The sequence below is a fragment of the Rutidosis leptorrhynchoides genome, chromosome 10 (assembly GCF_046630445.1).
Source record: "Rutidosis leptorrhynchoides isolate AG116_Rl617_1_P2 chromosome 10, CSIRO_AGI_Rlap_v1, whole genome shotgun sequence".
In the NCBI taxonomy this organism is placed as follows: Eukaryota; Viridiplantae; Streptophyta; class Magnoliopsida; order Asterales; family Asteraceae; genus Rutidosis; species Rutidosis leptorrhynchoides.
The window spans coordinates 334,138,618-334,165,822 of record NC_092342.1 but is presented as its reverse complement, the minus strand read 5'-3'; the positions used below and the strand labels follow the sequence as shown (position 1 = coordinate 334,165,822).

Below are 27,205 nucleotides of genomic sequence, written 5' to 3'. Positions count from 1 at the left end.
TGTGATTTTATCATAAAATCACAAGTGATTGTATACAAAAATTCAATCACAGGTGATTATATACAAAAAATCATACTAACACAGCATGATTTAATTAGTAAAAACAGGTGTTTGAATTATATAAAAAAAAAAAAAAAAAACTACCTCAATCGCACGCAGATCAGCCTTATCCTCATCTTCAAGTTTGAGAAAACCCTCCCCATTTTCTGCTTCTTCGTCATATTCATCTGCAAGTTCCAACAGCCCAAATGATCCAAGCTCAGCCTCTTTCTTTGCACGAACAGTAATGGCTCCTTTTCAGTTCTTGAAAACTGGACGCCCACGAACAACAGGAAAAGAATCAAACTTTGTACGGTCGAGATAGAGTAGCTAAGAAACAAACACGAAAAAAAATCATAGTTATCAAACCAATTCGTAAAAAAGATTGTTGAAAATCATATATGATATATAGATAATGAAAAGATAACTCACGGTGAGAAAAGTAGCAGCACCGGTGTAGAAACAGTTGGGATCATTTCTGTTCCATCCAATTTTGCTATGTTTCAATGAAGAAAGAAGAAACATGGACCAGTTGATACTTGAAATATCAACATCGTCAGACAACCTCATCAACACATACGAACTCACTTTTCCATTTCTTTCACATGACACCATCGTGCTTGCAAACAACATGATAAAGTTCATCTGAAAGATACTGTCAACTTCCGTTGAGGTTAGGATCTTAGAACACAGTGAAGATGAACGGGTGACAAACGGGGGTGGTGGAAACTGATTCAACCAATTTTGAACAAAAAGACTACCAAGCTTGAGTTCCAAGGTGTCTATATCAGTACCAACATCTTCGAGTCCAAACACATCGTGGACAGCTTGGGAATCAACCTTAATGTTTCCTTTTTGAGTCTTTATTATCATCTCATCACCATCGAAATTGTCAACAACATAGTAAACAAGATTACCCGGCAATTGGTCTATATTAAACCCAATTAAAGAACGAAACCCAAGTCTCGTGACACAAACTTTTTGTTCGGGGGTCAACGAACACATCACCTTTGCAAACTGCGCCGGTGTTGTCCTTAGCCTAAGAGCAGGTAGCTTAGACTCAACTTCATCATCAGAAGGAACATTCTTAACTTTGTGTTTCTGTTTGGGATTATCAACGGCATTGGTAACAGACTGGTGTTTTCTTTTACCTGAAAAATGTGATTTACAAAAGTAAATCAGTAACATTGAACAAAACAAATCAAAGGTGATATCATTTTCAGCTAAATGTGAATTCCATAGTGATTTCTTGTATAATCACATGTGATTGAAAAAACCTAGAAGATACTCACAAAATTTATACTTACACTCTGATTTAGCAACAACGGATATGCAACTCATACACAGATAAAAGGCACATATTAAACAATCACAACAAATAACATGTGATTAAAGAAGCAAATAACATTTGTTAACAGATTTCAAAAGTGATTTATTATATAATCACATGTGATTGAATAAAACCTAAAAGGTGTGCAACTCATACAAAAGATAAAAAGCACATATTAAACAATCACAACGAATAACATGTGATTAAAGAAGCAAATATAACAGCTAAATGTGTATTCGAAAGTGATTTCTTGTAATAATCACATGTGATTGATAAAACCTAAAAGGTAATAACAAAACTTATAGATACAATCTGATTTAAGAACAACAAATGTGCAACTCATACAGAAGATAAAAAGCACATATTAAACAATCACAACAAAAATCATGTGCTTAAAGTGTAACGACCCAGATTTTTCCGATCGTTTTACACTTATAAGATTAATATTTACATAAATTAAAACTTACCAACATGATAAGCAATCTAAATTGTTGAGATTTATGATTTTGAAAAGAGTTTTACATAACGTTTAACCGTCTAGTTTGACCGATGATATCACGAACTATACAATATATGTTAATTATACGTTTGTGTATATATATGTATATATACATATTTAACATGATTTAAGGATGTTTAAATATCTCATTTTGTATTAATAACAATAAGTTATAAGTATATTTTGAAACTACTAACTTAAGCTTTCAAAACGATAACTATACGTAACGTTATTTGACATAAATACTTACGACCTATAATGTTTATACATATATCGTATATATAATGTATTTAATCACTTTTAAAGACTTAAATACATAAAACAATATAAGTATATTCACAAAAGATAGCTATATTTGAATCCTCATTCCATTTTTCACAAGATTTCTATACGTATATCTAGAGTATATGTACTCGTATCATACCTAGCTTCTATACGTATTTACTATTGGTATATACACATCAAATCACCACCAACCAGCCCTTGTTCATGCCTTATGTATAAGGTAACTACCTTTGTTATTTAGTATGACAATTTCACATGATTAAAAGATCTTTTCACAAAATTACAAATTTATACACCTTTTACACCACCATAAATACATGCATCCATTTTCAATTTTTGGAACATCATTTCTCTAGCTAAACACACACACTTACTAGCCTCATGTCTCTCTAAGAACTCCAGCAAAAATCCTCTCAAGAATCACCTTAAACACCACCATAAAAAGATCAACAAAAACACTACAAAAATACAACTTTCAATTCAAGTTTATGTCTTAAGTTGCTTCCAATCTTTCATCCAATTTCATCACTCTTTTGGTTCTAGGTTTTTACTCCTCTTTTACAGCAATCTTGTCCAAGTAACTTGAGGTAGTAACTTTGTTCATAACCTTATTCGATTCATATATATATAGCTATCTTATTGTATGGTATACAATTTTAACAACAAAAACATAGTTTGAATGATTTCAAACTTGTTTGCAAACTAAATAGATCCTTCTAACTTAACTTTTAAAATACTTCAAGACCTGTAATATAACTTAAATATATGCTAATTTAACAAGGTATAACTTGGTTTTTCAAAGAATACCTTAAAAAACTGTTTTTATGACGTCGGAGTGCAACCGGGGGCTGTTTTGGGTTGGATAATTAAAAACCATCTTGAACTTTGAATTGGAGGTTTATATTCTGGAAAAATGATATTTCTTATGAATATGTTAACACATAAAAATTTCATGATTTAATTCATAGTATAAGTATTTTTAGAAAAATGGTCATTAAATGATGTTTTTGTAACAAAAATGATTAACTTCATAAGTTTCACCAAAATTTGACCTATGACCTATGATTTCGAATACAAACTAAGGTATTTACAGTTCATATTCTTAAAGAGGGACTCGATCCAAGGAAGTGGAAAGTTGAATCAACGAAAACGGAGTTGTAACGAAGAAATTATGACCAAAACAAAATCGGATATCCAAGACTAGTTTAGCCACGAAAATAATTGGAGAAAATTAAATAAATCACATCTTCCTAAAGTAACATGATATTTTATACATATGTACTCATAATTTAATTTTATATGGTTCAGGATCACCCGTAAACAATACGAGAAGATTAATCATAAGATCCCATGATTGTACGCAACACGTCATTTGACAACACCGGTACTTTATGTACGCAACACGTCATTTGACAACACCGGTACCATGGGTCAAGATTAATCTCGACCAATACATATACGATGGGGGTTTTATTTATTTCATTGGGGGTTTATTAAACAACTAAATATGAACCATTAAAATTGAATTACTAACATCGGACTGCTAACTACGGACTAAGGAATTATTAAAAGTATTAAAAGTATTATAAGTATATATATGTGACGATTGTTTAAAAAGAAAAGGTATTGATATATTATATATGGATAGGTTCGTGATATCAATCGGAGACCAAGTCGAAATTACATATCTTCAAGACAAAAGTGAGTATATAGTCCCACTTTTAAACTCTAAATATTTCGGGATGAGAATACATGTATTTTATGTTTTACGCTATGGACACAAGTAACTGAAAAATATATTCTACGTTGAGTTGTACCACTGGCATACTTCCCTGTAGCTTGGTAACTAATATTTACAGCGGTATTGTAAACGCGAATCCTGTTGATAGATCTATCGGGCCTGACAACCCCAACCGGACTGGACGACCAGTATTCAACGGTTGCACAGTACTTCGTTTCGTGACTACACCTTGGTACGGTGTAGTAAGATTTCATAATAAAGGGAATATGCGACGTGATTAAATGTTAAGTATGGTTACCAAGTGCTCAACCACTTAGAATATTTTTATTAAAATGTTTATATATGAAATCTTGTGTTCCATTGTTATAACACTGCTAGCATCAAACCTATATATCTCACCAACTTTATGTTGACGTTTTAAAGCATGTTATTCTCAAGTATGAATTAAGTCTTCCGCTGTGCATTAGCTCATGTTAAGGATACTACTTGGGACCTTTTAAGCCATGATACAAAGACGTTGCATTCGAGTCATTGGAGTTCAATAGAGAATATAAATAAGTAAATGACAGATTAGGTCATTTGGATATTATGAAATGTTAGACGAAAATGTCAAATATTGATGTAATGATAGTTTGCCTTTTAAGAATAAATGCAACGTTTGTAAAATGTATCATATAGAGGTCAAGTACCTCACAATGTTATCATATGTTATTGTATTCATCCCTATGGATTGGGTCGGGTCGTTTCATGTGGTATCAGAGCGTTGGTCTTAGTGAACCAGGCCTTGCATTAGTGTGTCTAACTGGTAGTTGTTAGGATGCATTAGTGAGTCTGGACTTTGACCGTGTCTACATGTCAAAAGTTTTGCTTATCATATCTAGTCGAAAATCATCTGCTTATCATCCTTAAGAATTGCCTGCTTAGTATTCTTAAGTCTAGAAACGTCTTACTGCATTTGGTGCATCGATAGTGTATAGACAAAATTCGTATCCTAGCGTATCTGTTGCTATAGACATTGCCTGACGAATTTCAAAGATTCTCCGTAATTCACGGGATTTTGAGTATTATAAATACATATGTAAATTATGTATTGAAGAATACCAAACCCAACTCCTATAATCTATTCCAAACCAAAAATTCATTTCCCCGACTGTACAAGATGAACTCCGCGTCCAGTTCGAATTCCTCCGACTCCGACAGCTACGCTGATATGGATTTCCATTCGGGCTCCGAAGGCAGCGTCACTGGAATGGATCAACCAATTTCTCATCATCTATTCTGGATGAATTGGGGATGGGTTCGTAGTATACTAAATTATTGGAGACAAGAAGAAGGTGATCCCTTTCACCCACCGAATTGCCCCATTGGCGACGAACCTGAAGCACTTACCGGCGAACCTGTTCGAGAAACCATTTTCTCTCTCATTTCTCGAGTATCTCGTCACGATTATATCCTATCCCATATTTCGGATCTTGTTCATTCGCTCACTCCAACCGCCAATCATCCTGGTGTACTAGCAGAAATTAACGAACTTCGCTCTCGTGTGACGGCTTTGGAGAATACGGTGCGAAGGTTACAAACACCAGCAGCAGCACCAGCAACATAACCAGTACCGTTAACAACATCAACCTCGCAATCTTCAGTACCAGTAGCATCATCGACGTCAACGACATCATCAGCATCAACACCAACCGTATCATTACCACCACCAACAATCACATCCGCACCACGTACCTCAACATCATCATCTGAACTTCGAATATGATCTTTGTTCTACATATCATTCTACACCGATTACCTCTTCTTTACGTATCGTTCTTCGTTCGACATGACGATTATGTAATCTCTAATGTTTTGGAGATTATGTAATCTAGTAATAACGATAAATCAAATGAGTTGAATATTTTATTGACTCATTAAATTCATAGTTACCTCCGAAGAAAATATATATGCAAATATATTTTCATAAAGATTGTAATTAAAAATTTCATTCGTACAAACTGTTAATGATGAAAATATTTTAACGGGTGGGTAGTACCCAAGGAATATTTAGAATTCACATTAACAAGTTACACTGTACATTCTTCGAATCTGATTCAACGATCATTTATTATCCTACTTACAATTACCGATATACGTATCCGTTCACCCCAGATTAACCATTTCCATTTAAATTTCATATTTGGATTTTTACCTATCCGAATCCAACAAGTGGCATAATGAAGAAACATTGGCAAAATAAAAATTGTTAGAAACAGATGAATTAATTAATTGAAATTGTGATAGGATTACACGCTAACTGTTCCGACTAACTGTTCCCAGCTAACTGATTAATATTTAATTTATCGCAATTTACATTCTTGCAATTTTAATTTCTGTACTTTACATACCGTCGGGACACATGTACAACAACACGTCGGATTAATTCTGAGACAACACGTTGTATAATGGGTCATGATATATATTTATTTATTTTACGCATTTTAAATAACGAGACACGTATACAAGGTTTCGACTTATCATATTGATCCATCTATATATATATTTCGGAACAACCATAGACACTCTATATGTGAAGGTGGGAGTTGGCTATACAGGGTCGGAGTTGATTCCAAAATATATATATACTTTGAGTTGTGATCGACACCGAGACCAGTACACGGGTCACGATACGTATTAAGTAATTCGAATATTATATATTTAGTTCATATATGAATTTATTGAACCATTGGACAATCGGACTATTGGACTGCTAACTTTGGACAATTAAAAATGAGTTAAAATGATGATTATTACATATGAAACTAAACAATCCTTCAAGTTTGCCACTTGATTCTATTTTAAACCTCATTTGTATCTTGACGATTACAATTCGCATTCACAACTTTTCATGATTCTTGAAAACATCTCGATCGAGAAGTTCAACCAGCCGCACCTCGTCTACGGAATAAAGATTTATGCATACAGTTATGCACCTAAAAATTTTTGAACTCGAAGTTATAGTTAAAACGTATCCGCATCGAATTCCTTATCATCCATTAGCAAAAACAATCACGCGATTCCTTTTCAATTAACTAATTTTGTCACAGCTCCACTTCGATATCTCAGTAAGACTACTCTTATTACAATCTCGATATATATATATACGTTGTTCTTTCGCCATCGTTACCGGAGAACCTTTTATATTCCATCATATTACCATCAGCGTTTAATCATCTAAAAATACAATTCTCCTTAAACCATCTTGGTTTGATAACCAATGACCCAGATCCGATAACTTTGAAAATACTGACGAAGCAGCATGTTGTAGAAGGTCTTAATGACCAAATGTTGATGATAAAAGAAGGAAGTGTTAGGAACGCTCGATAGAAAATTGGTACTGAAAACCGGATTGAACAAACCATGAAGGAGACTCTGAACAAGTTACAAGGACTAAACTTGTACATAAAGAATTATGACGATTCTGTAGCAAACACCTTGCTTCTGAATCTAAACCCTTACGGGTCAATCTTCATCATCATCCTTCGACATTAGAAATTCCAAGATATTATCATATCTTTCATTATAAATATCCTCAATATTTCTGAAGATATTTTCACCACTATCCTTATCTGAAATCATTTATCTCTCTGTAATATCTGCGTTACAATATAAAGGAAACTGTGTTAGTTTCTAAATCCTTCAAGTTTAAAATAGGAATGTTCTGAAGCAGTGTTGGGAACTGATGCATGAACTAGTATAATATAATGAAACTTGATCAACTTCATTATATTACAGTAAGTCATGTTAAGTTTCTAATGGAATATGATGATTCACAGTACCGTCATCATGTGCCATGTTACACGACTTTTACATTCTATCCAATTCCGAAACATATTAAGAACAAATCATCTTGATAGTTCTATTTTCCTGGATATTCTGGTAATTTGACAAATCAAAATCGTGCCATTACCATTCCTTTCTTAGAGCATTAGCTATGTTCATTCCGAATTTTATACCTACGAATTTCGAACTATTGATCGCTTGACTCAAGGACGGGAAGAAGAAACGAAGGGACAAAGTCCCAAAATAGAAATTGGGGTATAGATTACAGCAAATAGGAGAGAGTATTAACTATGGATGACAATGATTATGGAAAACAGAAGCAGGAGCATCGAAATATAAGGAAAGATATCAAACCCAATAACCACCCAGAAACTACAAACCGTGTGTATCAATACGTATGGCGACGTAAAGACACGGGAGAATTAGAAACATTATAATTCCAAGAAAATCATAAAAGTGAATAGATTCTTCTAGCGGTAGATGAAAGAGAAGAATGAAAGATATGAAAGTTAGAAGTATAACAAAAATCAGAACGGGATGAAGCATTTTAAAGGATACCTTAAGGTATGAATTAGAGGAGGAAGAGTAAGAGATGTGAGGTATGGAAGTAAGAAAGGGAAGGAGGTGGATTTATAGTGAAATATCCGACAAAGAAATCGAAACAGATTATCGCATTAAATCAAAGGAGATCCTGTTTTCTAAATCATCAAAGAACCAAATCTTATTACATAAGATTTTCTTTAAATCCCTTAAATTCTGGAAATCAATCCTAATCTCGACATCGGTTAAAACAATTCTATATTCACTCATTTCATTCTTTTGTGATAGCTTCACTCGTGCGCTTCACATGACCGAATCGTTTTATCCATATCTTCCAATAATGATAAAACTCTATTAATACCTCATATTCGTCATGAAAACATTCCTATTGTTATTTATGACAACCTCTACCAAATTTCGGGACGAAATTTCTTTAACGGGTGGGTACTGTAACGACCCGGATTTTTCCGATCATTTTACACTTATAAGATTAATATTTACATAAATTAAAACTTACCAACATGATAAGCAATCTAAATTGTTGAGATTTATGATTTTGAAAAGAGTTTTACATAACGTTTAACCGTCTAGTTTGACCGATGATATCACGAACTATACAATATATGTTAATTATACGTTTGTGTATATATATGTATATATACATATTTAACATGATTTAAGGATGTTTAAATATCTCATTTTGTATTAATAACAATAAGTTATAAGTATATTTTGAAACTACTAACTTAAGCTTTCAAAACGATAACTATACGTAACGTTATTTGACATAAATACTTACGACCTATAATGTTTATACATATATCGTATATATAATGTATTTAATCACTTTTAAAGACTTAAATACATAAAACAATATAAGTATATTCACAAAAGATAGCTATATTTGAATCCTCATTCCATTTTTCACAAGATTTCTATACGTATATCTAGAGTATATGTACTCGTATCATACCTAGCTTCTATACGTATTTACTATTGGTATATACACATCAAATCACCACCAACCAGCCCTTGTTCATGCCTTATGTATAAGGTAACTACCTTTGTTATTTAGTATGACAATTTCACATGATTAAAAGATCTTTTCACAAAATTACAAATTTATACACCTTTTACACCACCATAAATACATGCATCCATTTTCAATTTTTGGAACATCATTTCTCTAGCTAAACACACACACTTACTAGCCTCATGTCTCTCTAAGAACTCCAGCAAAAATCCTCTCAAGAATCACCTTAAACACCACCATAAAAAGATCAACAAAAACACTAGAAAAATACAACTTTCAATTCAAGTTTATGTCTTAAGTTGCTTCCAATCTTTCATCCAATTTCATCACTCTTTTGGTTCTAGGTTTTTACTCCTCTTTTACAGCAATCTTGTCCAAGTAACTTGAGGTAGTAACTTTGTTCATAACCTTATTCGATTCATATATATATAGCTATCTTATTGTATGGTATACAATTTTAACAACAAAAACATAGTTTGAATGATTTCAAACTTGTTTGCAAACTAAATAGATCCTTCTAACTTAACTTTTAAAATACTTCAAGACCTGTAATATAACTTAAATATATGCTAATTTAACAAGGTATAACTTGGTTTTTCAAAGAATACCTTAAAAAACTGTTTTTATGACGTCGGAGTGCAACCGGGGGCTGTTTTGGGTTGGATAATTAAAAACCATCTTGAACTTTGAATTGGAGGTTTATATTCTGGAAAAATGATATTTCTTATGAATATGTTAACACATAAAAATTTCATGATTTAATTCATAGTATAAGTATTTTTAGAAAAATGGTCATTAAATGATGTTTTTGTAACAAAAATGATTAACTTCATAAGTTTCACCAAAATTTGACCTATGACCTATGATTTCGAATACAAACTAAGGTATTTACAGTTCATATTCTTAAAGAGGGACTCGATCCAAGGAAGTGGAAAGTTGAATCAACGAAAACGGAGTTGTAACGAAGAAATTATGACCAAAACAAAATCGGATATCCAAGACTAGTTTAGCCACGAAAATAATTGGAGAAAATTAAATAAATCACATCTTCCTAAAGTAACATGATATTTTATACATATGTACTCATAATTTAATTTTATATGGTTCAGGATCACCCGTAAACAATACGAGAAGATTAATCATAAGATCCCATGATTGTACGCAACACGTCATTTGACAACACCGGTACTTTATGTACGCAACACGTCATTTGACAACACCGGTACCATGGGTCAAGATTAATCTCGACCAATACATATACGATGGGGGTTTTATTTATTTCATTGGGGGTTTATTAAACAACTAAATATGAACCATTAAAATTGAATTACTAACATCGGACTGCTAACTACGGACTAAGGAATTATTAAAAGTATTAAAAGTATTATAAGTATATATATGTGACGATTGTTTAAAAAGAAAAGGTATTGATATATTATATATGGATAGGTTCGTGATATCAATCGGAGACCAAGTCGAAATTACATATCTTCAAGACAAAAGTGAGTATATAGTCCCACTTTTAAACTCTAAATATTTCGGGATGAGAATACATGTATTTTATGTTTTACGCTATGGACACAAGTAACTGAAAAATATATTCTACGTTGAGTTGTACCACTGGCATACTTCCCTGTAGCTTGGTAACTAATATTTACAGCGGTATTGTAAACGCGAATCCTGTTGATAGATCTATCGGGCCTGACAACCCCAACCGGACTGGACGACCAGTATTCAACGGTTGCACAGTACTTCGTTTCGTGACTACACCTTGGTACGGTGTAGTAAGATTTCATAATAAAGGGAATATGCGACGTGATTAAATGTTAAGTATGGTTACCAAGTGCTCAACCACTTAGAATATTTTTATTAAAATGTTTATATATGAAATCTTGTGTTCCATTGTTATAACGCTGCTAGCATCAAACCTATATATCTCACCAACTTTATGTTGACGTTTTAAAGCATGTTATTCTCATGTATGAATTAAGTCTTCCGCTGTGCATTAGCTCATGTTAAGGATACTACTTGGGACCTTTTAAGCCATGATACAAAGACGTTGCATTCGAGTCATTGGAGTTCAATAGAGAATATAAATAAGTAAATGACAGATTAGGTCATTTGGATATTATGAAATGTTAGACGAAAATGTCAAATATTGATGTAATGATAGTTTGCCTTTTAAGAATAAATGCAACGTTTGTAAAATGTATCATATAGAGGTCAAGTACCTCGCAATGTTATCATATGTTATTGTATTCGTCCCTATGGATTGGGTCGGGTCGTTTCATAAAGAAGCACACACACGAATGCTATATGACGAAACCCTGAAATTTGAAATCATCAAAGGAATACAAACAAACTTGATTGATTATAAACGAACATCAACAAAACTTGTTAAAATTACCAGTAGTTTTGGCCGGAGCTTTTTTATTAGCCGGAACATGCTTTTCAGCCGACGACGATTTTTTGATTAGAGAATGCTCCGATTTAGCCATGTTTGATGGAAGATAATCGATTAACGTGTATAGCTGTTGATGATTGTTGATAATGGCAGCTTTGATCGGTGTTGATCGAAAGGAAATTAGCGGTCGATGTTGAAACCCTAGAAAGAAGTGTGTGTTTGTGTGTGAAATACAGATACGATGGAATGAAATTCCAAGCAGTGGGTGTATAACATATTTTGCCTGTGTGGATGAAAATACCCCTCCGCCATATATTGGGACTTTTAATCTGATCCGTTGATCAATCTCAATCTAAAGGCTGGGATTTGTCCCCTCAATCTCAACTTAAATATAGATTTCATTTGAATATTCTTCATATTCGATATTGAAAAAATAATACTCCTTATATCAATCTTTTAAAGTTTTGAGTTATGTGAGAATCTTCCGGTTACCCACGTAAATTTTTAAGACGCTTACGTAAAAAATATACGGAGTAATCAAAATTGTAAAAACAGTTCCACAAAAATAGAAAATTGTGATGCCGACAAGTGTGTGAGAATAGAAATAGAAGACCACGATGCACTTCTCGATTATGCCTTTTGGGATTTCCAATTATTTTTTTATAAATTCCCTAAATTTCATGCCATTTCGATACGAACTCCAGCCACAGACACACAACTAACTACGTGTCACTGTTTGTCATTCATTTATATTTTTATCAATTTATTTAAAGTAGTTTATGAACCCTCGTTTCGCGTCGGGGGTTCGTTTTTCAATGTATTTTACTGCGTTTAGTTTGTAAAATTATTTCGTGGCTAACGATTATGTCGTTGAAGCGCAACTCGAGTCGAACTAAAAGATATAATCCGTGAAAGTTTTAAATGTTATTTTAAATTAACAATACATGTACATCTCCGCGTTTCGCTATGGAATTGTCGACTTTTAAAAATTTAACGCAAAATCAACGTGTATGAAAAGTACCTCAAATATTTAGCGTTTTTTAAAAAGCGCCCGTTTTGCGCATAGTTAGTGACATTGTGTTCCTAAAATTATTTCGAGTTTAACGATGGTGCCGGAAAAATTTAACTCATTTCGAGCGAGAAGATATGACCCGTTGAATATTTGGGTGAAGTTTATTTAAGATTTTTTATGAAAATAAGTATTTGACATTTTACCTTCCTGTTTGAGGGTCGATTTTAATTTTTGAAAAAAGTGCGGGGGTTTTTCTGGAAAATAAAAGAAAGGTGATTAAAAAAAAGAAAAAATGTGAAAAGATGAAAAATGCCTTTAATACTATTCATGAATTTTGTCTAATAGTTCATATAGTAAAGTAATTTCCCCGATTACCGTATTTATTTTTGAATTTGTTAGCGATTAAGTTTTTACTACCCTCCCAAAGTTGTGGATACCTTAACTAGGGTTATCGATGTTATTTAATCAAATAGCAATATGTACACGCAATCACTATTGTAAATTTCATTATTTTTTTCTCGAGATCTCATTTTTGAAAGGCATCCGAGACGAGATATCCATCTCCCGAGATTTCTCGGTCAACGGAATCAAACTTGGTCAAAGCTACGATTTCTCGGATTTTCTCGCCCATTTCTCGAAATTTCTTGTAAAATCTCATAAAAATCTATATAAATATACGTATATTTATTTATTTTTATATATTTATATTAAAGAAACTAATAAGTCAATGTAAGTCAACGTCCGAGATATTCCCGAGATTTTTCCGAGATGCCGAGATTTTTCCGAGATGCCGAGATCTCCTAAAAAATGTTCAAACGAGATCTCGCCAAGATCCGAGTTCTACAACGTTGCAAGCAATAATACCGTTTATTTTTGAATTTGTTAGCCAAAATAGCAATGTGTGTGCGACGTCTGCAAATCTATTTGGTTCGTGAAAATGCCAAATCATATAATAAAAGATTGTTAATATCGAAAATTACGTAATAATATATGTATAAGACCATTTGTATACATAAACTTTGGGAATACACGAATAGTCAATTTCGTTGAGGGTAAATTAATTTAATTTGAATATTTATATGAAGAAAATAACAAATTCTTACAAGGGAATACTGAGAACCGTCAATTTCGTTACTTGTATTTAACAGTCCTCCCTTTTTCTAAAAGTTCCACTATACCTCTCCTTTCCCAACTATTTACATATATAGTCCCATAATAAATATAAAAGTACAAAATTTACAATCCATCAACCACCACATCAATTTTGCTCGGTAACCAATCGCCACCACCATTCACTTGACCCGAATCACGATCTGACTCGAGTCGAATCACCACGTCGTCTTTTAAAGATGTTAACCGCGCGTTGAGCTGGTGGAACGTCGGAACCAACACATGTTCCGCCCATTCCTCTAGACTTGTTCGCCCGAACCATAGCCCGCCCAATACATTCTCGATAGCAGCCTCCTCAACTTGGATCGTAATTTTCTCGTCAACTATCGTCGAAAATGCATTCTTCACCGTTTTCTCAATTTCATGACGGATACTCCCGAAATTGACAGGCTTGAACACAACCGCACCATCGCTAGACCCTAATAGCTCATGAGGCACGGACATGACGGCAAATTGTTGATGCTCGTCTTCTTGGTCCATTGTTAGATTGCTTGAATTTATTGAGCCATCGGTTCGGTCTTCCTCGTAGTCCATGGCTAGGTTAAGATCAAGTGACAGATCAAGTGACGAATCTTTCCTCGATCTTTTTGACCATTCATTTCCGGCTAACCAATTTGCTCTCCGCTTTAACCGTTTTTCACCCACGGCTAGCTTTAACTCCCAATCACGGGTCGCTAAAGAGTGCAACCGTTGCTCCTCGACCTCATCCATGTTGGCGGTTGACCAATTCCCGGTTAGCACAAAAACAACATTCCCGAGGCTAATTTCACGCCCGTGCGAATCAGTTAACCTTCCTCTTTCCATCGCCCGTTTTATACTCCCACGGACCAATAAATCGGCTTCATCAATATCAGACAAAACGATAACGCCTGATGGGTTCCTACGAACCGCGTCAGCAATCCGATCAACCACTGTTCTTCCACGAAAACCCGTATCCGTATCCTCACCATCACGTCTCGACCCGAGGCATATAGTAATCGGGTTGGTCCCACTAACGTGCTCCGCTAAAACCGACGCCATCTTCTTTTTCCCAACCCGATCAGGACCGACAAACAATAGCCACACGCAACCCCTTGAACCACTGTCTACTTTGCATTGTGTTATCGTTGTAGCAATGGTGGATGCAGCCTCCGGCTGCCACCAAGCTTTCTTCATTAGACCCTTAAGTAGTTTCTTAAACGAGTCCGTGTCTGCTGAGTTGGCGAATTTAACCTTTTGTGGTTCCGAAGAAATGCACCCCAAAAGATCCTTAACAGCCAAATCCTCGTTCTTTTTCAAAACTGTCTTTTCATTTGGTCCAAGAGCAAGATCAGTACGAACCGGGCTCCGTGGAGGCTCTAATCGAGGCTGTCGGGCTGGTTGTAAAGCCTCTTGAAGCAATCTAGGTGGTTGCAATCTTGGCGTCTCTTGACCAGGTTGACTTTGTCTTAGAAGCATATTCGGCTTATATCCTCCTGTCAACGGCACAACCATCGGTACAATTCTATCCAAAAATCTCGGAGTTTGATTATAATTCGGATGAAGTCGTGAGCATGTATCGCTCCATTTCTTCTGTAACTCTTGAATCTTCTGTTTCAAAACTGATTCCTGATCCTTAACCTATAGGTACAAAACATATAAATATAATTATAATTCAACAATTATAACACAAAAACAATCAATTAATCCAAATCACAAATACAAAATATATAACAATCAACTCACCGGAGATTGCTCATTGCTTTTAGCATTTTGCAGCCATTGAGGTAAACTGCTCTTAACCTCATCGGACGATTTCTCGGACACCTTCAATTTCGCTAGTTCTTGTTCATAATCATTCGAACACTTTGGACAACACGGTACCTTTCGATTGCCATCCAAATTCATAGTTGTCGAAAAATTCTTTAACGAATTTAACGACTCAATTGAACCTCCAAGGACACCATTTGTCCCCATCCTATTATAATAATCATAACATCTTCATAAAAATATAGCTAAAAATAATCAATAAATACAAGATTAAATTCGTTGGAAAAAAAATAAAAAATACCTTGAAAAAGTAGTTGGTATTGGTGATCTAGATGTAATTGGAACAGCTTGCAAATCCCAATCAGTTTCCATAGTTGGATGATAAACTTGACACCTTAAATAAGTCTCACAAGTAGCAGTACCAATTAACCAAACTTTCCCAAAATATTTCGTCACTAATGACGTCATCTCAGTAACGGCTTCACGACCAACTGACGAAACAATCGTAGCTGGTGGTTGCTCAACCAACCATTTCAAATCAGCAAGATCAATTACAATCCCTTTACCATCTTCCAAATTAGCAATTCTTTTATCGATTAAATCGCTTAATTCCTTAATTTTAATCGGTATAATTGACTTATCGGATATAGAATTGAACTCTTTTTCGATCGAAATCACTTCAAATTTTTTCAACTCCCCGAATTCATCGTTCTCGATTCGTCTCAAAATCTCCTTACGAATTGTCTCTGGTTCCAATTCGCCTACCAGAACCGGATTCCGTTTCTTGGGTTTTGTCATAATTTCAATAACTCTGTTTACGTGATCATTTGTTTGTTGTCCTGTTTGTTGTTGAGGTTGTTGTGTTTGTTGTTGTAGTCGCGGATTTAAATAAAGATTCCTTTGATTAGATACTGACACCGTTGATTCTTCGTTCTTTTGTAACCGTGGATTCAAGTACATATTCCGGTTTCCGGGTGTGGATACCGGGGCGGTTAAGGATATGGAAGACGGCCGGAATCCGATTCCGATACTTGACGGAATTGGACTTCTTCTACCGGAAATTGAAGTATTGTTATTGTTCGTGTTATTATTAATTGATTGTTCGATGATGGCTTTAACAGCTGGGCTAGAAAAACTTGCTTCACGCATGACCCGACTGACACTCGGGTCATCTAAAATGGATATAATTAGTTGTTCCAGCTCAACTTTAACAGCTAATAACGGTTGTTGTTGTTGTTCCGGGCAGCCACGTCGTTGATGAGCTTGTGCCCGTTTCAGGGCAGCCATCAGGGCGTTGGAAATCGGTGGTTCCGTGACAGCCGGAGATGACGTAGCAGTCGGAAGTCTTTCTAGTGCAACACTGAAACAGAGTTCTAAAGCACGGCACTGAAGTGGGTGAGATGAATTTGGGTGAGACCGGATACAGGCTTGTCGTAGAAACCCAGTTGGTGAAGAAAGGAGAGATGAAGCGACATGAAGCGGTGTCGTTTGGCCGTGGTTTCGTCGGCCGGCTTCTGAAATTGATTGGTTTAAAATGGTTGCCGCTTCCGGCGTTAGGGTTTGTTGGATTGTACTTAATCCTGTCCTCATAATATATACTATTACTACAAATCAAGATTGAGCTGGGTTTTGTACAAAATTAGAACATTAACAACACCCAGAAGTTGAATTTTGAAATAAGTTATAGAAATTGAAGAATTGTGATTTAATGTGAAAACTGGGAAAAAGAAGAGAAAATAACAAACCTTATAAATTAAGAGAGACCCACCCTCTCATAATGTCTGTGTGGACTCAGGAAGATGATAAAGAAAGAGACTTTCTTTCTCTCTCTAAATATCTGTATGTATAGTAAGTATGTTAAGGAGTATGTGTATATACGTATGTATGTATAGTGGCGTGTATGTAAATAATACTGAAATAAAACAAAAGAAGCTTTTTGGAAATAATTTAATAATAATAATAAGTGGAGATGGTGGTATAGAGATGGGTAAATTTGAGTCTTTTGCAAGCAGGGAAAAAGGATGACGATGATGGCAATGTTCGTTTGTATTCTCGAGAGAATTTTTGCAACATTCTGAAAACTAAATTCTCTTTTCTTTACTAGACTAGACTATACAGTATACACTACACATTTTGCTTTTAGCGGTGAAAAAAATATGATAAGGTGAAAAAACATATGATAACAGATACATAGTTGAAGGACTCGTATAATTACGAGTTTATTGAAAGAAAATTATCGATTGATATGCTATAGCTGATAAATTTTATTAGATCAATATGTTAATCTTATATAAATGTGTATTTATAATATAATGAGTTTTTAGATGGAAAATAAGCTTTTGCCTAACCGTCTTTGAGCATTATCAAAAGGTAGACGTGACCTCTGAAATCACAGGTTTATTAAATAATCCAAGTTTGAACATAGTATTATGGTATGGAGAATACTCACCTAACCATTGGTAGAATTAATCAAATTATTGAAGTTTATAAAATGCATATAGCAAATAATTACAACGAAAACATATCATAAATATTTTGCCCGTAACATATGATCCGAAATAATCAAACATAAACTACAAACATATTGTTATACTTAACTTTGTCAGAATAAATGAACTACATCCATTCTTCCACCACTCTTCCAATTTTCATCACAATTACTATTTTTGTTATCATAAAAGCCTACATTACAACATTTTATTAGAACATGTACTTCGTATACATATTTAACGTAGTTAATCCTGTAAAAGAACCCATAATTAATCAATAATAATAATAATAATTATTATTATTATAATTATAACTAATAATAATAATAAAATTTGTTTAAGAAATTGAGTATTTATATTTTAAATAATAGTTATTATGTAACGACCCGTCAAAATCGCTATTGCCGCGGTACGTTATTCATTGATTTCATAGTGAGATTTTGACCTCTACATGATACGTTTTGTAAACATTGCATTCTTTTGAAAAGGCACACCATAAATGAATATCTAATTTTAAGGTTTTCGACATCTGGTGATTTCTACATATAGACAATCAACGTAAATAATAGTTTACAATAATACATCCGTTGACAATGCAGTCAAAATAAGATACATGGTGATGATTTTGTGAATGCAAAGTTTTCTCGAATAAAGCATGTATGACTCCATGCACATAGCTTGTATAACGTATAAGAAAATAGCTGAAGACTTCTAGGAACCTGAGAATAAACATGCTTAATAGTGTCAACACAAATGTGACGATCCGGAAATTTCGATCAAATTTAAACTTAATCTTTATATGATTTAATGTTTCTGACACGATAAGCAAAGTCTGTAATGTTGAAATCTCAAAAACTTTGAAATGTGTAATCAATTACCCTTTGACTGTGTCCGACGATTCACGAATAATTGTTTATAAATAAATGTGTGTGTGTATATATATATATATATATATATATATATATATATATATATATATATATATATATATATATAAGTGATGATATTATTATTAACATTATTATTATCATTAATAATACAAATATTACTATAACTAATAAGATTATTATTATCATTTATATTATTATTATCATTACTAGTATTATTATTAAGAATATTATCAATAATATTATTAAATAGATTGTTATTATTATTAGTATACATATTATAATGTATAAATATTAAATATTAATTGTATGTTATTACATAACTAATAAATTGTAATATTAAATGTAATTACAAGTTAAAACATAAATATTATATTAACAATGTTATTATTACCTGTATTATAACTATTAATATTAACATTAATAATTGTACTATTATTTTTTTAATATGTACAAGTAATATTAATATCATTATATAAACATGTAACTTATTATGTCTTCAGTATTCTTATTAACTTTAACATTATCAAAATTATCATTTAAATTATTAAGAATCAGTGTTACATACTAATATAATAATAATAATTATTATTATTATTATTATTATTATTATTATTATTATTATTATTATTATTATCATAAAAATAATACAATATATTAATAATAGTATTAATAATATTATTATGAACATTATTATAACTATTAGTGTTATTATTTTAAAAATTGTTATTATTAGGATAATTATTATAAATAGAATTATTATTATGTTATTATAAAATTCAGTATTTTTATTAGTAATAGAATTATTATTATTAATATAATTATATATATTAATATTAATTATTAATATAATTTAAAAAAAAATCACTAGATTCAGTTCCAGATATAAATCAAATTGCTGGAGATTCGGTTCCTATTTCTAATTGATATTAGTACAAATCAAGACTCTAAGATCCCAATAACAGCCAAAAATTTGTTAGCAGTTTCATTCAGACTTTGTATTTTTATCTTATTCCTTGTCCTTCATGTCTGCTTTTGGCTACATGTCGATTTCACTTAGTAGTTATGATCAATTATAGTAGCTACAATATGTATTTAATCACTCTTTATAAGCCACTACTGCAAATCAAATTAAAAATAGAAAAATTAAAAAGTTCCAAGCTCGTTTCTTCTGTTCTTGAGGAGTTCATCAAAAATTCGAATTTGAACCAAAATTGAAAATGTATTAATGTAGTCTTGTTAGAAATCCTTCACTCAAACTCCCTGTAAAATCTCAAGTTCCAACTCTTTCTAACGAATTCAAATTTCGAAGTCAAACTTTTATTTCAAAAAGTCAAACATTTGGTTCATAGCAAAATTCGTAATCGTTTTGATGTTTCAAGGTAAATTGACGATTCCAATAGTTTTCATATACAATTTACAAACTATTACAAACGAGCTCAAAAGAGAAATCATTTTTTTTTCTTTTTGTTACCGTCGCACAGCAACAGCGGTTTCCCAGTGTTTTTTTCTCGTTTTTCTATAATATAAACACTAATTATTGATAATTTTAATTAGTTTGAATAACCTAAAATTATTTTGTAAATGAATCGTGTTTGGAATGGTACACTGATCGACTAGATTGTATTAAGGAAGAAGAAGAAGGTTAACAGAAAATAAATACGGGGTATATACTTTTACAGTCGGTATTAAATCAGAAAAAGGGCGACAACCCAATGGTTTAAGGGAGTGTTTAATGAGCGAGAGGTCTTGAGTTCGAGCCTGGCGGGTGACAATTTTTTTAGACTGAATTTTTAAGGGTAACACTCTTATTATTATTATTATTATTATTATTATTATTATTATTATTATTATTATTATTATTATTATTATTATTATTATTATTATTATTATTATTATTATTATTATTATTATTATTATTATTATTATTATTATTATTATTATTATTATTGTTGTTGTTGTTATTGTTTTTGTTATTGTTTTTGTTATTGTTATTATTATTGTTATTGTTATTGTTATATTTATTAGTTATAAGTATTATTAGGTTAACATTAATAATATGATCTATATTATTATCACTTTTGTTATTAATCAACATCATTAAGTATTATTAGTGTTATTATTAGTAATATTAACATTGATATAGGTATTATTATGATTAGGAGTATCATTATTATTATTACTATAAAAATAACACAAACTAGTTTTATTATCATTTAATATTAGTATTAGTATTGAAATTAACCTTATTATTTTCATTAATACTGGTATTAACATCATTGTTATAATTATTAAGATTATTATGATTATTATTAACGTAAGTATCATTAATAACAATATCATTATTATTATTATTAATATTATCATTATTAATAAAAGTTATTATTTTTATCACTAGTAAAACATTAATATCAAAAGCTACCTTTTTAAACAGATAGATATTTTGTATATAAAATATATTCGTACTATACTTATATTAAAATTTCACATAACTATATATATCAAACCTATAAATATTATTTATACAAATACATATAAATAACAAACTATGGACTTTTAAATATAACATTAAACAATTATGTATATAAATATGGATATATTAATATAACTATAAAAATATTAACCATTATGGATATATACACAAATTAAACATACATAATATATAAATTAAAGATATAATAAATAAATTTGTTCAGTTACGATTATATGTTTTAATATATATATATATATATATATATATATATATATATATATATATATATATATATATATATATATATATATATATATATATATATATATATATATATATATATACAAATGATATAGGTTCGTGAATCCGAGGCCAACCCTGCATTTGACCAATATCGTAATATGTATTTTTACTACAAAATACAGTATGGTGAGTTTCATTACTCACTTTTAAATGCTTTTGCAATATATATTTTTGGGACTGAGAATACATGCGCTTTTATAAATGTTTTACGAAATAGACACAAGTAATCGAAACTACATTATATGGTTGAATGATCGAAGCCGGATATGCCCCTTTTGCTTGGTAACCTAAGAATTAGTAAACCAGTCTACTAATTGACGCGAATCCTAAAGATAGATCTATTGGGCCTAATGAACCCCATCCGTTAGAGCGGATGCTTTAGTACTTCGATGTTGTTTTATCATGTCCGAAGGATTTCCCGGAATGATAGGGGATATTCTTATATGCATCTTGTTAATGTCGGTTACCAGGTGTTCAATCCATATGAATGATTTTTGTCTCTATGCATGGGACGTATATTTATGAGAAATGAAAATGAAAATCTTGTGGTCTATTAAAATAATGGAAATGATTATTTATGTTAAACAAATGAACTCACCAACCTTTTGGTTGACACTTTAAAGCATGTTTATTCTCAGGTATGAATAAATTCTTCCGCTGTGCATTTGCTCATTTTAGAGATATTATTTGGAGTCATTCATGACACATTTCAAAAGACGTTGCATTCGAGTCGTTGAGTTCATCAAGATTATTATTAAGTCAATTATAGTTGGGTATATTCTGAAATGGTATGCATGCCTGTCAACTTTCGAGGTGATGAAAGTTTGTCTTTTAAAAACGAATGCAATGTTTGTAAAATGTATCATATAGAGGTCAGAAGCTCGCGATGTAACCAAATGTAATGTATTCGTCCAGATGGATTAGGACGGGTCGCTTCAGTTGGTATCAGAGCGGTGGTCTTAGCGAACCAGGTCTTGCATTAGTGTGTCTAACTGATAGTTGTTTAGATGCATTAGTGAGTCTGGACTTCGACCGTGTCTGCATGTCAAAAGTTTTGCTTATCATTTCTTGTCGGAAATTACCTGCTTATCATTCTTAGTCTAGACACGTTTTACTGCATTGACTGCATGAATAGTGTATAGATAAAATTCATATCTTAGTGTATCTGCTACTGTAGACTTTGCCTGACAGCTTTCGTAGATTCCTCCGTAACTTATGAGATTTTAGTATTATATATGCATATGTAAATTATGTATTGCAGGGTACTAATCTACATCCTATAATCTATTTCTTATCGAAAATCCTTCATCTGATCGTACGAGGTGAATCCCTAAACCAGTTCAAATTCCTCGGATTCCGACAGCTATCCCGATATGGAGTTCACCTAAGCTCCGGAAGCAGCGTCACCAGAATGAATCAACCAATCAGCCATCCCTAATTCATCTGATGGGTTCGTAGTCTATTTAATCATTGGAGACAAGAAGAAGGTAATCCCTTCCACCAACCAAATTCACCTTTTGGCGAAAAACCTGATGCACTTACCGGCGAACCAGTCCGAAACACCATTTTCACCTCATTTCCCGAATATCTCGCCATGATTATATAATCTCACAAATTCTAAACCTTATTTATCCGCTCGTTCTGACCGACAATCATCCCAGAATAATGGAAGAAGTCAACGAGCTTTGCGCTCGAGTAATCAATTTGGAAAACATGGTGTAAAATTTACCAGCTTCAGCAACATCACCGGCACCAACAGTACCATCAGTAACAGCACCAGTACCATCAACAATCCATACCTTAACCTCTCATTTTGTATCTCGAGTATAATCATCATTCTACGTATCGTTCTACATCATTTATCTTCGTTCGACATGGCGATTATGAAATCTCTAATGTTTTAGAGATTAAATTTTCTTGTTCTAACGGTAAATCAAATGAGTTTAATATAATATTGACTCATTAAATCCATGGTTACATCTGAAGAAAATATATATGTACATATGTTTTCATAAAGATTGTAATTTAAAATTCTTTTGTACAGACTGTTAATGGTGAAAATATTTTAACGGGTAGGTAATACCCTAGAAATATTTAGATTTCACAATAATAAGTTACACTGTACATTCTTCAATTCCGATTCAACAGTCATTTACTATCCTATTTACATCCACATATATACGAATCCGTTCACCGCAGAATAACCATTTTCATTCAATATCATATTTGGATTTTGATCTATCAGAATCCAACAAGTGGCATAATGAAGAAAATATTGGACAAAAATAAAATTTGTTAGAAACAAACAAATTTAATTATGAAAAAATTTGTTAAGAATCCACGCTAACTGTTCCTAGCTAACTGTTCCTAGATAACTGTTCCTAGCTAACTGATTACATTTTATTTATCGCAGTTTATTTATCGCAATTTAATTATTGCAATTTTATTTATCGTCATTTAATTTCTGTTATTTACTTTACGCACTTTATTTATCGTCATTTAATTTCTGTTATTTATTTTACGCACTTTAAATATCGGGACACGTATACAAGGTTTTGACATATCATATCGACGCATCTATATATATTATTTGGAATAACCATAGACACTCTATATGCAGTAATGATCGAGTTAGCTATATAGGGTTGAGGTTGATTTTATAATAATATATATAATTTGAGTTGTGATCGAGTCTGAGACATGTACATGGGTCACGATACATATTAATTAATTCGAATATTATATATTAAATTATTGAACTGCTAAATGTGGACTATCAACTATGGACTACCAACATTGGACAATTAAAAATGAATTAAAATATTGATTATAACATATGAAACTAAACAATTATTCAAGTTTGCCACTTGAGTTTATCTTAAACCTCATTTGTATCTTGACGATTACAATCTGCTTTCAAACCTTTCATGATTTTTGAAAACACCTCAATCGAGAGGATGAACCAACCGCACTTCATTTACGGAAGGAAAGATTGATGCATATAGTTATGCACCTAAAAACATTCGGAACTTGAGTAAACGTTTAACACGTATCTGTGCTAGCTCCATTGACATTGTTATTACAGAAAATAACATTGCAATTCTTTTTCAAATTAGCCAATTTTGTCACAGCTCCAACAGATCAACTTCGACTTTCATTCGGATTAGCCTTATTATAAACTTGATATATAAGTTTGCCTTTCATCATCGTTACCGGAGAACCATTTATATCCCACCACATTAGCAGTAAAATTATCAACAACTTCATTGATCTTTGACTTTCCGAAGAATCAGTACATTGATCATTAAAACCCTATCATGTACTCATCGACATCTGGTAACGATAGTTGCCACACCAAATACTGAGAAGCATAAATCATTAACTCTCGAATTTCGCAGCGTTCCTACGTCAACAGTTATATATCTATATATAACGTATATATTCTAGACTGATGAATTTCAATTCGAAATCTCTGAATTCCTGAAAAGCACTCTAGCTTACGAATCAGATCTCTGAGTTTTGAAAAAGCTGATGAAGCAGTGAAAACTGAAGACTGCCTTAACAGTCAAAAGTTTGATGATAAAGAATGGAGTGTTGGAAAAGCTCAAAGATTTTGATACTGAAAAAAATGAATTGAGAAAATCATGAAAGAGACTCTGAACAAGGACTAAACTTGTACATAAAAGAATCTTGATGATTATGTTTCTGATGAAATCTTTAATGAATACCTTGCTCCTTAATCGCTCTAAATCATCGTGAATGAATTTCTTCATCACAATTTGATTCAGAAATTCAAAGATATTACCATATCTTTCATTATAAATATCCTCCATATTTCTGAAGATATTTTCATAATTATTCTTATCTGAAATCATTAATCTCTTAGTGCTATCAGTGTTACATCATATAAAAACTGTTAGTTTCTATATTCTGTAAACTTTCGAGCTTAAAATATGATTGTTATTGAAGTAATGTTGGGAACTGATGCATGAGTTAGTATAATATAATTACATTTGATCAACGTGATTATATTAAAGTAAGTCATGCTGAGTTTCTAATGAAACGTGATGATTCACAGATCATAACGTTATCATGTGCCATGTTACACAACTCTTATATTCTATTTAATCTATAAACACATCAAGAATATATTTTCTTGATAGTCCTATCTTTTCCCTTGAATTCGAGTAATTTAACAAATCAAATCGTGCGATACATTCTTTTTTGTTTAGAACATTAAGTTCATTCGAAATTCCATATTTATGAATTCTGGACCGTTACTCGCTTTACTAGAGGTCGAGAAGAGAATAAAAAGGCAAAGAGCTCCAAAATATAAGAGAAAATATATAGCCCAATGATAACACGGAGGTTACAAACCGTGGATATTAATACGAATAACAATATAGAGACATGGTAAAATTAAGAATAGTATCACCCCAAGGTAATAGTAGAAGTAAATAGATTTTTCTGGTGGAAGATTTAAAAGAAGGATGACAGAAATGATAATTAGGAAAATATCAAGGATTAGAACCGAATTAGGCATTATTATAATCTGTAATGACCCGGACTTTTTCGATCAATTTATACTTATAAGATTAATATTTACCTAAATTAAACCTTACCAACATGATAAGCAATCCAAATTGTTGAGATTTATGTTTTTGAAATGAGTTTTACACAACGTTTGACCGTCTAGTTTGACCGATGATATCACGAACTATATAACATATGATAATTATACGTTTGTGTATATATATGTATATATACATATTTAACATGATCTAAGGATGTTTTAATACCTCATTTTGTATTAATAACAATAAGTTATAAGTATATTTTGAAACTACTAACTTAAGTTTTCAAAACGATAACCATACGTAACGTTATTTGACATAAATACTTATGACCAATAATGTTTATACATATATCGTATAAGTAATGTATTTAATCACTTTTAAAGACTTAAATACATAAAACAATATAAGTATATTCACAAAAGATAGCTATATTTGAATTCTCATTCCATTTTTCACAAAATTTCTATACGTATATCTAGAGTACATGTACTCGTATCATACCTAGCTTCTATACGTATTTACTATTGGTATATACACATCAAATCACCACCAACCAGCCCTTGTTCATGCCTTATGTATAAGGTAACTCTCTTGTTCATGCCTTATGTATAAGGTAACTACTTTTGATGTTTAGTATGACTAATTACATAAAAATACAACATGAAATTTTGTCCATGTTTTTCCATTAATCATGTTTTTATGGCCTTAAATACATCTTCCATTTTCAAATTTTACTACCTCATTTCTTTAACCAAAAACACACTATTAAGAAACTCCATAACCATTCAGCTAAAATCCATGAAGATCTAGCCATAAAAACATCACTTAATCACCATAAGAAAACTCTTACAAAAACACTTCAAGAATCCT

The 27,205-nt window shown here is 32.0% G+C and overlaps 2 protein-coding genes across 2 annotated transcripts; both read right to left on the bottom strand.

Annotated features, from left to right (window-relative positions):
- Positions 1-297: 297 nt before the first annotated feature.
- On the bottom strand, positions 298-11,838 carry LOC139871368 (uncharacterized). Its single transcript, XM_071859086.1, has 3 exons — positions 11,700-11,838; positions 472-1,190; positions 298-369 (listed from the first exon to the last, which is right to left on the bottom strand). Exons 1-3 carry the CDS (start codon positions 11,788-11,790, stop codon positions 298-300), a joined length of 882 nt encoding a protein of 293 aa, XP_071715187.1. The 5' UTR covers positions 11,791-11,838.
- A 1,846-nt stretch (positions 11,839-13,684) lies between these two features.
- On the bottom strand, positions 13,685-17,437 carry LOC139871663 (protein SUPPRESSOR OF MAX2 1). Its single transcript, XM_071859383.1, has 3 exons — positions 15,908-17,437; positions 15,583-15,814; positions 13,685-15,477 (listed from the first exon to the last, which is right to left on the bottom strand). Exons 1-3 carry the CDS (start codon positions 17,194-17,196, stop codon positions 13,945-13,947), a joined length of 3,054 nt encoding a protein of 1,017 aa, XP_071715484.1. The 5' UTR covers positions 17,197-17,437; the 3' UTR covers positions 13,685-13,944.
- Positions 17,438-27,205: the final 9,768 nt, after the last annotated feature.

Coding starts and splice junctions, on each gene's coding strand:
- LOC139871368 (XM_071859086.1), bottom strand. CDS start 11,790: ATGGCTAAATCGGAGCATTCTCTAATCAAAAAATCGTCGTCGGCTGAA. Junction 1,191..11,699: donor AGCTCCGGCCAAAACTACTG/GTAATTTTAACA, acceptor CACATTTTTCAG/GTAAAAGAAAACACCAGTCT. Junction 370..471: donor GTGCTGCTACTTTTCTCACC/GTGAGTTATCTT, acceptor TTTGTTTCTTAG/CTACTCTATCTCGACCGTAC.
- LOC139871663 (XM_071859383.1), bottom strand. CDS start 17,196: ATGAGGACAGGATTAAGTACAATCCAACAAACCCTAACGCCGGAAGCG. Junction 15,815..15,907: donor ATACCAACTACTTTTTCAAG/GTATTTTTTATT, acceptor TTATTATAATAG/GATGGGGACAAATGGTGTCC. Junction 15,478..15,582: donor AAAGCAATGAGCAATCTCCG/GTGAGTTGATTG, acceptor TTGTACCTATAG/GTTAAGGATCAGGAATCAGT.